The sequence below is a fragment of the Physeter macrocephalus genome, chromosome 5 (assembly GCF_002837175.3).
Source record: "Physeter macrocephalus isolate SW-GA chromosome 5, ASM283717v5, whole genome shotgun sequence".
Classification (NCBI taxonomy): Eukaryota; Metazoa; Chordata; class Mammalia; order Artiodactyla; family Physeteridae; genus Physeter; species Physeter macrocephalus.
Genome location: NC_041218.1, coordinates 57,186,948 through 57,202,668, shown reverse-complemented (window position 1 = coordinate 57,202,668; position 15,721 = coordinate 57,186,948). Strand labels below are relative to the sequence as shown.

At 35.3% G+C, this 15,721-nt stretch overlaps 1 protein-coding gene across 18 annotated transcripts in view; it reads right to left on the bottom strand.

Moving 5' to 3' along the window:
* AKAP9 (A-kinase anchoring protein 9) overlaps window positions 1-15,721 on the bottom strand; it is a 196,380-nt gene that overhangs the window by 107,897 nt on the left and 72,762 nt on the right. For 16 of the 18 annotated variants that reach the window (XM_055084976.1, XM_055084981.1, XM_055084975.1 and 13 more), the window contains 6 exons: window positions 15,524-15,694; window positions 14,582-14,737; window positions 13,744-13,941; window positions 6,527-8,905; window positions 3,108-3,321; window positions 799-878 (listed from right to left, as the gene is read on the bottom strand). In XM_055084976.1, coding sequence (XP_054940951.1) covers window positions 799-878; window positions 3,108-3,321; window positions 6,527-8,905; window positions 13,744-13,941; window positions 14,582-14,737; window positions 15,524-15,694 — 3,198 coding nt within the window. The remainder of the gene's footprint in view (window positions 1-798; window positions 879-3,107; window positions 3,322-6,526; window positions 8,906-13,743; window positions 13,942-14,581; window positions 14,738-15,523; window positions 15,695-15,721) is intronic. The other 2 variants (XM_055084984.1, XM_055084983.1) reach the window with 2 other exon arrangements.

The following is a 15,721-nucleotide window of genomic DNA, read 5'->3' as shown; positions in this document are numbered from 1 at the left end:
CGCAGGCTCAGCGGCCATGGCTCACGGGCCCAGCCGCTCCGCGGCATGTGGGATCCTCCCAAACCGGGGCGCGAACCCGGTTCCCCTGCATCGGCAGGCGGACGCGCAACCACCGCGCCACCAGGGAAGCCCCTAAAAGTACTTTTTAAAAAAAATATCTTTATTGGAGTATAATTGCTTCACACTGTTGTGTTAGTTTCTGTTGTACAACAAAATGAATCAGCTATAACGTATACATACATCCCCATATCCCCTCCCTCTTGAGCCTCCCTCCCACCCTCCCTATCCCACCCCTCTAGGTCATCACAAAGCACCTAGCTGATCTCCCTGTGCTATGCGGCTGCTTCCCACTAGCCCATCCATTTTACATTTGTAGTGTATATATGTCAGTGCTACTCTCTCACTGCGTCCCAGCTTCCCCTTCCCCGTGTCCTCAAGTCCGTTCTCTATGTCTGCGTCTTTATTCCTGCCCTGCCACTAAGTTCATCAGTACTGTTTTTTTAGATTCCATATATGTGCATTAGCATACGGTATTTGTTTTTCTCTTTCTGACTTACTTCACTCTGTATGACACTCTAAGTCCATCCCCCTCATTACAAATAACTCAATTTTGTTTCTTTTTATGGCTGGGTAATATTCCACTGTATATATGTGCCACATCTTCTTTATCCATTCATCTGTTGATGGACATTTAGGTTGCTTCCATGTCCTGGATATTGTAAATAGTGCTGCAATGAACACTGTGGTACATGTATCTTTTTGAATTATGGTAAAAGTACTTTTTAACTAATACCTTACCTGTGTAAAATGAGAACATTCTTCAGACAATGCCCTGTGAAGTTTTCCAATGAGCATTTGTAAAGGCTTCACTTCATCACCTAATAGAATAGATATTGCATTAAAATGTTCAGTTTACATACTTAGAAACTATTTTCATATTAAACCTATGTCAACTGGAAGCTTCCTGGCAATAAGATTAGTTTTAAATTCTTTATTTCTTTCAATGTTATTTTGTGCTGCTCAATGTTAACCATCTAAGATAATTTGTAGAATTTTCAATTTATATCCTACAAAATGGTACAAAGAAGTGACTTATAATTTTTTTTACTACAACCCAATACTAGAAATACAGCATAACCTATTACATATACACATCCATATAAAACTGAAACAAAAATTTCACAAATCAACATTTACTCTTTCTACATGCTATGCACGCCAATGTGTTCTATTCTACTTTATCACTGGACTGACTTCATTGCCCATTAATGGACCCATTAATTAACTTGTAGTCTGAAACACTACAGATTCTATCTGAAGAGGATACCAATACAAACAATATGCTTAAAATCTTATTCAATTGACAAAGAACTGCTGAAGTGAAAAAGTACGGTATTCTTACTTAAGCCACACTTTAAATTCTACTCTGTTCAACAAAACAATTCCAAACTTATGAGCCACCTCATTCCCAAAGGCAGATCTGTCCAGAGTGGGGGCCTAAAGATACCTTGAACAGAGGAAGTCTAATTTAATTGAGTAATTAAATAAGTATTAAAGGTAAAAGTTAACTGCAACTAGTCTTCCCCTTATGGTTCCTTAAATATTGCTGCTTACACAGTACCATCTTAGTCTTTGGCTCACTCTACAGTCTCCCAGGGCATCTCATTCTCGTCCTTGGCCTCAAATGATCTTTTGATTTACAAATCTTTATCTTGTGCCTAACCCTCCCTCTTAGGTTTCAGCTTTCTATTTTCAACTGCCTACTAGGTATCTCTCTCTTTTTTAAAAAAATTTATTTATTTATTTGTGGGTTTATTTTAAAAAACATCTTTATTGGAGTATAACTGCTTTACAACGTTGTGTTAGTTTCTGCTGTACAACAAAGTGAATCAGCTATATGTATACATATATCCCCATATCTCCTCCCTTATTCATCTCCCCCCTCCCTATCCCACCTCTCTAGGTGGTCACTAAGCACGGAGCTGATCTCCCTGTGCTATGCGGCTGCTTCCCACTAGCTATCAGTTTTACATTTGGTAGTGTATATATGTCCATGCCACTCTCTCACTTCGTCCCAGCTTACCCTTACCCCTCCCCATGTCCTCAAGTCCATTCTCTACATCTGCGTCATTATTCCTGTCCTGCCCCTTAGATATCTCTTTTTCAAAGTCAACAGGTATTTTTAACTCAATGTTCCAAGCTTAATTTACTATTTTTTCCACAAATCTGGTCCTTATCCTCCTCATAACTGGAGTCACCCTCAATCCAACTACTCAAGCTAGAAACTTAAGGATCATTCTCAATTCCTTCCCCTTTTACTGCTAATATTAACTGCAGACTACAGCCTACCTCTTTAACTCTTAAACTTTCCTTCCTTCTCCAATCCCCAATGACATTTTACTTCAACATCTTAATGCTAACAGAATTATTGCCAAAGTTGCTTAACTGGCCTTCCCATCACTTATCACCTCCTCCAATTTGCCCCAATGCTGTCACCTTAAAATAAAAATCTTATGATGTTACTCCTACTATTGAAAATCCTGCATTGTCTTATCACCATTGGCATAAAGATTAAACATGCTTCACTTAGGGTATATGAAGCCTTTTCTTACCAAGCTCCTGCCAATCTTTCCATCTTTATCCCTCAGTACTTTTTCACACACCCTGAATTCTCAACTCTCCAAAATGGATGCAGTCTCTCATACCTCTACATTTAAGACTCAAGAGCTTTTGCTAAAATTCCAACCTCCCTACTCCTGCCTACTGCCTCACTCTTCCAGGAAGTACCAGACTTTTCTACTCTCTCCTTCCATTCTTTCTGTTCATTCTTCTAGTATAGAAATTTTCCTATTATTTTCTAAGAGTTTATTTTATATTGCTTTCCCACAGGATTGTTGACTTCTTGGGGAAAATAACTCAGTGATTTTTAGATTTCTCAAGCACTTAAACAAGTATCCTATGATTATATGAACAAATGAGTCCAGGACTGGAATACCCAGTCATGTTCCTCTATGGGGTCTAAGTCAAGAACAGAATCATGGAGTGGTGGGCTCTAAGTGATACTTATTTGTTTCATAATACTTATAATTTTCTTAGAAATCATTTACCTGTTTCTTGTGTTTTTATATTCTGTAGCTCTAGCTGGTGTATTTTCTGAAGTTCCTTGATCTTATCCTCTTGAGCAGAAATAAGCTCCTGCTTAAGACTGCAAAGAGCTTTATCTTTTTCCTTTTTCATATATTCACGAACCTGATCCACATGAGTTGAATAAACCAGAGAGAGGCAAATACGTTGAGCTTCCATCTGTAGCCTTAAATCATTCTTAAAGTAAATTAATGTGTAGGTTAGAATACTTTTAAATGACAAATCAAGTAATTTAACTTTTTTTTTTTGCATATACTGATTACAAGGGAGGAAATACATGAAATTATAGTTTAAAATTTCATGTAAGAGAAGTGACCTCTAATTTAATTTTTTTCTCACTTATTCTGTTGCACTGACCTACCTATCTTTCTCAAGGAAAATAGCACAATATTTTAATTACTTCAACTTCATAGTAAATTTTGATATTTGGTATAGCTAGGATGGCCTGATCTTTCATTTTTGTTCAAAAATAACATTTTAAAACAAGTATAGAGAAATGCAAATAATAATGTTATAAACACTATGTACACACATACCAAATTAACAAATACAATTATTTTATCTTTTTTTCTCTCCTCCCTACACATTTTTTTGGTTTAGAAAGAAAACATAGATAAAATTTAATCTACTATGTTCTCATTCCTCCTTTTCCAGAGGCCATCATTATCATAAATTTGATCATAAATTTGCTGCAAGCACAGTTCATTTCTTATACTCTCACTTCTCAATCCATCTATAAACAATGCATTATATTTTGTTTTTAAGAATTTACATAAATGGTGCAAAATGGTATTTATTTTGCAAATTACCCTTCTCATTCAATATACTTCTGAGATCTATCCATGAAGATAAAGATGAATTTAACTGTGGTATTATATATATGAATATAGCACAATTTGTCCATTTCCTTTTTGGAGATCAACTGGATTATTTCTAATTTTTTTGATATTTCAAAAAATGCAATAAATTCATGTACATATGCCCTTGTACAAATATGCTAGTATTTCTCTAGTGTAGTGGTTCTCAAACTTTAGCACACATCAAAATCACCTGGAGTGCTTATTAAAACAGATTGCTGGGCCCCTCTCCCAGAGCGTCTAGTTCAGGAGGTCTGGTATGGGCCCCAGAATTTGAATTTTAACCTGTTTTCAAGTGATGCTGATGCTGCTGGTCAGGGACTACACTGAGTGCCACCTAGAAATGTAAATGCTGCATCATAGATGATGTATATTAATTGCATTAGAATTTAACACATTTTTAAAATATAATTACACCAATTTACACTGATATTTAACAATGTAGGTGAATACTCATCTCCCCACATTCTCATCACACTTTTTATTGTGAAACTTATTTTGCCAATCTGACAGGTATAAAATGCTATTTTAGGGCTTCCCTGGTGGTGCAGTGGTTGAGAGTCCGCCTGCCGATGCAGGGGACGCGGGTTCGAGCCCCGGTCCAGGAAGATCCCACATGCCGCGGAGTGGCTGGGCCCGTGAGCCATGGCCGCTTAGCCTGCGTGTCCGGAGCCTGTGCTCCGCAAAGGGAGAGGCCACAACAGTGAGAGGCTCGCGTACCGCAAAGAAAAAAAAAAAGCTATTTTATTGTTATATCAGTTTATAATGTTGAAAGTATCTTTTCATGTTTATGAGCCAATTAGTTTAGTCCCAAGAGTAGAAGTATTTTTGTGGCTTCAGCATTATTTCTAAGCATATTCAGATTGCTCTTAGGTGTTATTATGTAAGTTGTCGCTCAATTTCTTCTGTGAGCTTCCTTCCACAGACACACACCTCACTCCTTTCCCCATCACTAAGGGGGTTTGTCCTGGTAGTGATGAGTGGGGCAGGGACAGCTTATGGGTTTGCCTCTGTTTACTTTATGGAAGTTAATGTCAAGGAGATGGTATCTGAATGTCACTGAAAATGTCTTTGGTTAGAAAAAGTAAAATTCTTACTGAGAAAATTTGACCATTTTGACAGCTTCAAATTTAGGTCCTCCCCCAGTAATGCTTTTTTAAAAAATTTAAATGATCTCTGGCATTTTTAGGAGTGATTACATTAAAACCAATTATGATTTTGAAAACTATTTCAGATATTTAACAAAGCATTAATAGTTATGCAGTTAGAACATCTTAACTCTATTTAGGTTATTAAAATGTAAAATATCCTTACATCTGATATAAGATCATAAATGTGAGTACATTTATTAGAAGTAAAAAGAAAAAACTTTCCAGTGGCTTCCTACTTATACAGAATAAAATCTCAACTTCCTACACAGTCTGTAAGGCTCTATAAGATCTGGTCTTTTGCTTCTTCAAACTGTTTTTCTTCCACTCTCCTTCTCTCAAACTCAACGAAATACGTCTTTATTCTGTTCCTCAAATTCATCTCTGTCATCACAATTGCTCTAATTTCCATGTGGTAGACGCCTCGCTGCCATTCAGATGGCAGCTCAGATGTTAATTCCTCCTAGACGCCTTTCCTGACCACCCTATTTAATGCTGCCACCACCACTACCCACCATTCTCTATCACATTATCTGTTTTATTTTCTTTATAAAACATCACTTTTCTTAACTATTCTACTTGTTTCCTCATTTACTGCCTGCCTCCCTCACTAGAATATATGCTCTTTGAGAGCAGGAACCTTCTTTCTCTTGTTCACCACTATTCCTACCTGGCAAGAGACTCAATAAATACTTGTTATAGAAATGAAGAAACACATAAAGCTCTAGTTAGCACCATTATACAAGATGTCCAGTGGAATTTTCATGTCATTTCTATTTTCAGTATCCAGCAAATATAAATCAGGAGTGACCTAGTATTACTCATTATATGCATTGTTTAACTGTATTTAGAATTCATACATTTCCCCGACCCCGCTTCAGGTAAAACAAGACTCTGAGAAAATGCTAGGATTTAAACCAAGATTTTTTTCTCAGGGAAATATAGTTTCATAACTACTGAACAACTATATGGAGTACTAAAAAGTTTGAGAGTTAATTTTCAGTTGTGGAACCTTGAAAACACCAATACAAAATGAGACTGAAACCAATCTTTGGGATTGCAACAAAATATTACAAAATAACTTTTCTAAAGCTCAGACTCTTGTTATTTAAACTCTTGCCTTTTCAAAGAAAATGTGTTCTATGTTCTATTTCCTGAGCAGATTAACTAAAAGATTAACTAAAAGAGTGGCAACAACATTTAAGGCAACAATGTTTAAGAATAAAAAGATAAAAGAAATGATAAATGATAGGCTTAAGTGAGAATTACATTACAGGGTTTACTTTCATTCTCTTGTAAGGTTAATTTATGTTTTATGAAGATGAAAACTTTTAGTATGAAATGTACGCTGTAGCATATACATGTAAGTAAACATACCTGTTCTGATTTAAGTACACTGAGCTCCTGCTGAAGTTTATCATTTTCACCTGGCTCAGTTGTCCCAAGTGATGATTCATTTGTCACTGATGGCAAGTGATCAAAAAACCATTCTTGCTTGTTTTCTTTTCCAAGAGTCATATTTTCAAAAGGAATTTTATTTAACTCCATTATTTTTGATTCTTCACCAAAATCTTTACTTATTTTAGGAACAGACCCTCCAGAATCCCTGCTTGTCAAAACTCCATCTTTTAAAGAGCTTAAATGGACAGCACATACATTTACATCTTCTGTCCTATTATGGTTAATTATGATTTCTAGCTCTCTACATCTCAATAAAACTTGCTCTTTTTCTTGTTTTAAAGATTTAACTTCTTCCCTTAGAAAACTAATCTCGCTATGTTTCTGTTTTAATTGTTCAGAAAGATCAGACAGTCTCTCTGACAGTTCTAATTTTTCTCGCTTGGTTACCTCAAGCTTTTCCATAAGTTCTGTTGTATCTTTCTCAACAACCTCACCAATTTCCAACGGTTCTGCTGTAAAAGTTCTGTCATCATCAAAGACTGAACTTTTTATTTTCACTATAGTTGGGTTTATTCTTTGCAAATGATGAAGCTCTTCACTAAGTGCTTTAAGCTTACTTTTATATTCAACTTCTTGTTTATTTTTACTGTCTTCTAAATCGGTTTTTACCTTGAGAAGGCAAGCATAATCCTCCTGTAACTCTTGATAATTAACTTCAAAATTTTTTTCAGCAAATGAGAAAGTGTTCCTTTGCTTTTCAATCTCTTCAGTTAGCTGAATACATTGTTTTTTGAGGTTCTCATTTTCCTCTGTAAGTATTTCTATTTCTTTTGGCCAGCTACAGTCTTTGGATCTGGACTTAATGGAGTCTATGAAAATTAATCTTTCTTCTTGGTTAACAGGAGTATATATTTTCAACATGTCTTCAAGGGCCTTCTTTTCATCTTTAAGAAAGCTATTCTCTGCTTCAAGTTGTGCAAATTTTTCTTGAAGGTTATCCTCTTTTTCCTTCATTTGTTTCTCCAATAATTCAGTTTTAAGTTGTAATTCTTGAACTTCTTGTTCAAGTGTACCCTTTTCCTTTTCTTCTTGTCTGAGTATTTCAATTTCTTTTTGAAGTTCATTGATTTGAAGGGTCATTTCTTCTGATTTTGAATTCACAAGGGACTGCTGTAAATCTTTCAGCTTTGAAATTTCCAAAATTAACTGGTTCTGCTTAGTTATCAAATTGTCTTTTTCAAACTGCATGGTTTCTATCTTTTGACTCATTTCATTCTGTAAGCCATCTATCTGCTGTTTATAGTGAATGCCTAAGTTATCTTTAAGCTTTTCAATATTTATTCGATGTTCAATTTCCAAATCTTCCTTCAGTTTGGAAAGTTCTTCTTCATGACTAAACAGGAGCTGTGTCCTCAGCCTCTCTAGCTCAGCTTCTTGTGATTCAGCCATTCTGTCTAATACAGCATTTTTTTCTCTTTCTAACATTTCAAGCTTTATCTTATAATGTGTAACTTCTGCTTCATGTTTTAATTCTAGTTCCTTCCTGGATTCAGATGCAGAGGTAATCTCTGCTTTCAAATCTTTCACTGTACTAAGGGACTTGTGTGCTTCATTGAGTTTACTTTCTTGTTCAGCTATAGTCTGTCTAGCCCTCTGAATTTGGTCCCTTGAAAAGCTCAATTCTTCAAAAAGGTCTTCAAGCTGTCTCTGTAGAACAGACTTTTCTCCTGAAATTACTCCTAGTTCTTCCTTGAGTTCTTCCTTTTGAGAGTTAGTATCTTGCAATTTTATATTCAGTTCATTTATTGCCATATTCATCAACTTTATTTGATCTTCATTAACTGTAATATTTGGACATGATCTTAAAGCATTCTCCATTTCTCCCTTATGTCGTGTTTTAAGTTCATCTATCTGTGACATGTGTTGTTTTATTAATTCTTGTTTCATCTGTACTATCTGCTGCCCATACATCTCATCTAGCTCTGCCCGGAGTTGTTCTAACTTTCTTTGTGTTTCTTGTTCCATTCTTTGTAGAATATCACTTTCAAATTGACTGTCTTTATGATTTTTCTTCTGAAGTTCTTCAACTGTCCCCATTAATTGTTTTATTTCCTCAGAACACTGTCTTTCCTTTTGCTTGGAATTAGTCAGCTCTAATTTCATATTTTTGATCTCTTGGTTCTTTTGTACAACCTGTTCTTGTAATTCTTCCAGTAATTTATCAGCAGTTGTGACTTTATCCTTTAGCTCAAGAGTTTTTTTTTCTTCTTCTATTATTTTTGTATTTAGTTCTTCAATGACTGCTTCCTTTTCCTGTATTTCTTTATTTGAGCTTTCTACTTTTTTATCCTGTTCCTTTATAAAGAAAAAATGAAAATATAAAAATGGCATTTTTAGTTCCTGGTTACTTATACCCCCTTAACCCCATTACCAAAAGACTGACAGAAGACTGCTTTTTACATTATCCTACAAAAAGTAGCTGCTGAGTCTGCCCCTTAATTTTTCTTATGTCAATAAGACACAGGACTTGTGTAGTCAACACTACCTATGAGCAGTGTTGGCCTTCTTGGTGGGAAGAAATTTTTCTTACATTGCTATGACTAAATTTTTTAGTTTAAAAATTCAGTGGGATTAAAATGTGTCTGAACCATTATACGTTCTTCTTTCTTATTAACTGATTAACATTCTATGTATTTAGTATTTGCAATACTTAGAGCACTACATACTCTCTACAGTTCCAGAAGATAGTCCTAAAAATAAATCAGAGTTCCTCCCATATAGTATTTTAGTGACGTGAAGGTTTGGCTGGCAAGTGTTATGAAAAGAGTAAAACAACAAACACAGGTTCCTGTAGGTCAGCCTTAACTTCACTCCTGGGGCTAAATGAATGAAAAGTTCAGGGATATGCCATGATTAAGTGGTTGAATCGCAAGTGATATGCAAGACAATTATACCATTTATGACATATCAATTTGATTCTAGATTTTTGGTGTGAATAGAAATTTGAAAGCAGGACAGATTTTTTTCTTTCCCCCAGTTCTGATTTGGGACTATATTTTGGAACTGTGGATAAATCAAAACCCAGAACATATGCCGAGGTATGTCCCTATGTCCCTAATCATTTGCAGAAGTGTTAGAGCATAAGGGAGTCAAGTAGAAGCCCTGGAGACAAAGTTTTGTCTCTGTTACTTAGTTGCCTGAGTAGTTAAGGGCTGTAGTCCCAAGGACCAAAAAAAAAGTAAAATCCACAGAATGGAAAAGAATATATGTAAAGTAATTAAAATCACCTTCAGGAGACAAAAGTCCAAGGCCAAGAGGACTTAAAGGCACCTCAAATGAATGTATTAACATACCTAAAAAAAAGAATGACAGGGCCTAGGAAAAAAGAAAGCCTCAGAGAGAAATATTGGCAGTCCCCATTTAGTACAGTTCAGAAAAGAGAATCAAGGTACCATGAGACTTTGAGAATTCTAATCCCTCTGGGAAAACCATACCAAATGTAGAAAGCAAGGTAGGGGTCTATTGTAAACAGAATTAAGAATTTCAGTCCAAAGGCATGACCATTCCTACTGTGAGACAGATATATGAGGTTATCACAGCCTAATGCCACTGAACATTTGATTCCTCTAACATCCCTTGATCTCATGCTCACTTGAGCAAAATCCTATCAGCTTTCGTCTTGGTATCACATATCCCATCAATGTCAATATAAGTTACTAGCAAGTACTAAGCCTTCAGAGTTTAATTTCTGGACTAAAATATGACATTTAAATCAGTTTAATCTCTTTAAATCTTGGTGCTTTCGCCTGTAAAATAAAGATATTATGTTCTCTATCTCACAGAATATGCTTGAATCTAAAATAAAATAAATATATTAAGGTATTAATTCTCACTGTGCAACATACACACATAATATATTTATATACTAGAAAAAAATCTGTAAGGCATTTGGAGTCTCTAAGAAAGTAAAATCAGTTCACGGCCATCAACTTCAGTTAAACTGTTAAGTAATTAGTCTTGAAAATGTTAATGTTGTTATAAAATCTTTAATATTTATTTATATATCCTGGTTTTTCATGGGGGGGATCCCTCATAAAATAAAAAGTATCGATTCAAAATTGTCCAACACCTGATATTACTGCAAACAACAATTCTTCATTCAATTATTAAATAGTACAAATTCATGGTTCACTTTTCTTAGTACCATTTATTCTGAAGTACATGGTTTTAAACCACTTACATGGTGTTGCAAAAAAAAAAGGTAGCTCTGCGGTTAAGGATACAATCCCACTATTTTTTGGAAGCAGACCTGAGAGAATAAGGAATAATATAGTTCCTGACTGTGACGACTGTACCATGGAAAGTTCAGAGGATTAGGACAGTAAGAATGAACCTGGAACAGTTAATGCAGTTGCCTCAGAAACCAAGACAGTTTCAACTATCATCCTAATGCCCTAGTCCCTCAGCTGCTTTAATGAAACTACTACTCAGGGATTTATTCAAAGAGAAAAAAAGGAAAAAATATGTCTGTAATGAAAACGGGACCGATAACAAAAGTATTCTTGCTAACATTCAAATAAACAAAGGTTATTCCCCCTACGAAAATGAATTACTTGAATTTTAAATAATCTCAAATTATACTGCCTACTGAATACAATATAATAAGTATGATAAAACCCGACTGCCCAGGCTCTTCTAACCTAGGCCTAGACTGACTTTCTACTCTTACCTCCTGGAAAGACTCATTTCCAAAGACTATTGTTTTCTAATTAAACTATTTTTTGATGCCTATATACACTTCTAACATGTTTCAGCCTGGATCTTTATGCATACTCCACTGTCTCTAAAATGTCTTCCCCATCTCATCAGTTCAGATTCATAATTTATTCACTTATTTACCAAATAAGTATTGAGTAGCTGCTATGTGCCATATATTACACCAATTAGGGAGAAAACAAAGTACAATTAAAAGGGGATTGTTCCAATATACAGACTTACCTCAAATATCACCTTCCAGCTAGAGCCTACCCTGAATCACTTCCCTTATGAAGCCAGACCTACTAAGAATTTTCAAAACACTTTTTAACCATACTTAGCCTTGTTTTGTGGTGTCCTGCACACATGCCTACTAAACCATGAGTTCCAGTGAAGAAAAAAGCACATTTAAACATCACTATCTCTTGCAAGAGCATGATGCAAAACAAGTGTTCTGTAAACATCTACAAAATGATTTTTAAATTACCTGGGCTGTAAAGCATGTCCATTTCATAATTTCAGTATCTTAATATTGTACATTTCCTATTTTCCTTAGAGACAGTCTCTGGAATCATACGACCTAGATTTGAAATCTGGCTCTACCAATTTATTACCTGTATATCTGGGCAATTTACTTCATCTTGCTTTGCCCTGATGTCCTCATCTGTAAAATGGGGGTGATAATGCTATCTCTACCTCATAAGGTTGGTGTGACGATTCAATGAGTTAGTATGTATATGATGCTCTGAATATTGCCTGGTACCAAGTAAACAAAAATAAATGCTACCTAATACTTTTCTTATTATCCAAACTATAGTCTTGTTTTGACAATTTCTCAACATCTTGCAGAAGAACCTCCTAAGTTTATAAAAAGTACTGTATTGTATGTATAGTCTGCCCTCATTATTCAAAGATTTCATATCTGTGAATTTGCTTACTTGCTTAAATTTATATATAACCCTGAAATCAATACTCACAGTCATTTGCAAAAGTGCACAGAGTGGTAAAAAATTTGAGTTGCTGGGACTTTCCCGGTGGTGCAGTGGTTAAGAATCTGCCTGCCAATGCAGGGGACATAGCTTCAAGCCCTGGTCCAGAAGATCCCACATGCCGCAGAACAACTAAGCCTGTGAGCCGTAACTACTGAGCCTGCGCTCTAGAGCCTGCAAGCCACAACTACTGGAGCCCACACACCTAGAACCCACAGCAAGAGAAGCCACCGCAATGAGAAGCCCGTACACCACAACAAAGAGTAGCCCCTGCTCGCCACAACTAGAGAAAGCCCATGCACAGCAACGAAGACCCAAAGAGGCCAAAAGCAAATTAATTTTAAAAATTGAGTTTCATGGCACGCATGATTCCAGCTGGCATCAAGCAAGGTGAGCACACTGCTTTTTTGTTTAAGCTCTCATGTGGAGAGGACAAGGATGGAGACCATGAGAATGGAGATGGTAGGGGGTAGCAGAGCATACTGCAAGAAATTCTGGCTCTGGGTCAGTCCAATAGGGTTGGAATCACGATTCTGGCAATTACTCGGGGGGAAGGCACCCTTAGGCAAATCAGTTAACACTTCTAACCGTCATTTCTCTTTTGAAAATTAAACAAAATATAATCTACCAGGATGTTTTCTTAGGATTTAATATTATAATCTATATGATATGTACAACACTGTAAATCAAATATACTTCAATAAAATTAAAAAATAAAATATAGTGGAAAGAGCAAAAAAAAATCTATATGATATGTATGTGTGTGTGCGTGTATATATCCCCTGGGAGCACTGAGTAAGTGTTCCAGGCAACTTTATAACACATAACTACCATGAATAAAGAGAATCTGTACTTTTTTCTAATTAAAATCCATGAAATTTCATTTTGCCATGAAAATATTTTCATAATTTCATAACCATGGCTAAAATGAGTAGAAACATCTCTAGATGTAAAAGAAAAAAAGGATAGAAGTTCTGGTTATAAATGTAGATTCTCCGGAGAACTCAATTTAACATAGGTTGATCACTTTCAAAGAACTCAGTAATGAGTATTATCCTCCCCCTCCCAAATATTTATTTATTTATTTAGGCTGTGCCAAGTCTTAGTTGCGGCACTCGAGATCTTTGTTGCGGCATGTTTAGCTGCGGCATGCGGGCTCTCAGTTGTGGCATGCATGTGGGACCTAGATCAAATGTGGGCTGCCTGCATTGGGAGCGTGGATTCTTACCCACTGGACCACCAGGGAAGTCCCAATGAGTATAATCTTAAAACCTATTACTGGAAGACTCCCAATTGCTTTTGAAATAAATTATCTTACATACTTAAAGAACTTTCCTTAATTATGAAACTTTCTGATTCATGTGTGTAACAAAAAGATAAACACTAGGATAAAAAACTTTAAAGTTAATTGTAATGCTGATGCACATTGGTTGACTTCCTTAAACATACCATTTCATATGCTCTAATTTTCTCTTGCAAGAAACTAATTTGCATTTTGAAGTCTTCTTTCTTTTTGTGATAATCTTCTAACAGATGGTCTTGTTCTTCCAGCTGTTGCTGATGAGTGAGGATCTGTTGTTTGGCTTGTAGTAAATCTGCAGCTGTGCTACTATGAGTGCTGTTTCTCAGAGTTTCACTAGCCTGTAACTTAAAAATAGAAAGAAACCCCAAAGTATTAAATTCTTAAGTGAGTACACTAAGGAACAGACATCCTTTGGGGGGTGTTACTCGGCTCACAGTTGCTCTCTGGGAACTGTACTGGATTCACAGGCCTGAGACCCCAGCAAACATGCTGCCATAGCTGATCAGATGAATATGAGTACATTACCTAAGCTTATAAATTCCTCCCTTATCTAAAATTATTTTCTGTTACTCATCAACAGAAACCTTAATTAATACAATCAGATTCCTATGGCTCTAATTAAAGGTTAAGTGGAATATATTCGGTCTAGTTACCGTTTCAGAACCTAACTAAAATAAAATCATACCTGGGTTGACAAAGGTTGGATGTAACTACAGGTTAATTTCTGCAAAAATTCACCTTATTGGACTTATAAGATTTTAAAATACAGATGAGGAAGAAGTACAAAGAAAATAATAGCACAAAACCACTCAAGAAGTATGAATTAAATTCCTGGTTAACATAACAAGTATTTCCTAGTTTTTTCAAAATAATACATAATAAGCAAATGGCTTTTAAATAAATATTTGTTCTGGAAAATATAAGAAAATGTTTAAAATTCATTCCTAAAAATTTAATAAATTTTGTTCTATTAGTAATACTTACATGCTGAAATTGAATCTGTAATTTTTGACTCTGTTCTGTCAACTCTAAAAATTCTCTCATTGTCTCATCCTTTTCTCTTCTTGCTTGTTGTAAATTAGCAGTGAGTTGGGTTATGATGCCATCCCTCTGTTTAATGGCAGCTTCAAATTCCTGCAACTAAAAAACATCAGTGAAAATTAAACGTGCTATATTTAATTTTTTTAACAAAATTATAATTAGTACAGCTAACTTCTTCAAAAATATGATATTCAAAATGCACCGGCAGAATTATCACAATTTGTAAGCATATCTGAACGCTATTATCTTGCAGAAATTAGTTTTACTTCCAAATCAACTTTTAAAAAACCATCTGAACTAGGGAACAAAGTACATTAGATCTGACTTATCCATATATCTACTTCTACAAGGACAAGTGTCTTTATATTTAGGGATGCTCCAATGTTTGTAGGCATTACCATCATAGGCATGTTTAAGCCTTACTTTTTTCTAAAGAAGATGAAACTGAAATATATTCTCTCATCCTCATCAATGTCTTATTTCACCTTGTTTTCATAACTGACTGCCACAAACAACAGACGTTATTTTAACCACAAGAAGTTACTTACAAAGATTGGCTGACATTTTTAATGCGTTTAAGTCAATATATTGACTGATGTGGTATGCAACATAATTTTCTCTCAGTCTGCTTACAAAAACATCTATCCCTACTGAAGTGATGTCAGTCTAGCTATCTCATAAAGTTTAAAAAAAGATCTCATTATATTAGCCTTGTTAATGGACTAGTTTTAAGCAATGTTGTTTATGATATGTATAAGGACAAATATTATGAGGTGACTTTGTTACCATTTAAAAAACCCATCTTTAAAGAATGTACCTATACTATCATTCAAATTTCCTATTTTTGTTTTGTAACATACCAAAAGCCACATAAGGTAAACACACCTGCTTCAGTCCTTCAGTCCCACAGGTGGCCCTCATTTCTTCTAGTTCTCTGTTTAGCTCTTCAATCTCATGTTGTTTCCCAGCCAATTCATTTTCCATCATCTCTAAGTGGGTCTGATTGTACTGTGCTCCATGTTCAAAATAAGAATCATCAACACCAAATTCTTCTTCCTAAACCAATCCAGATTTTTAATAATT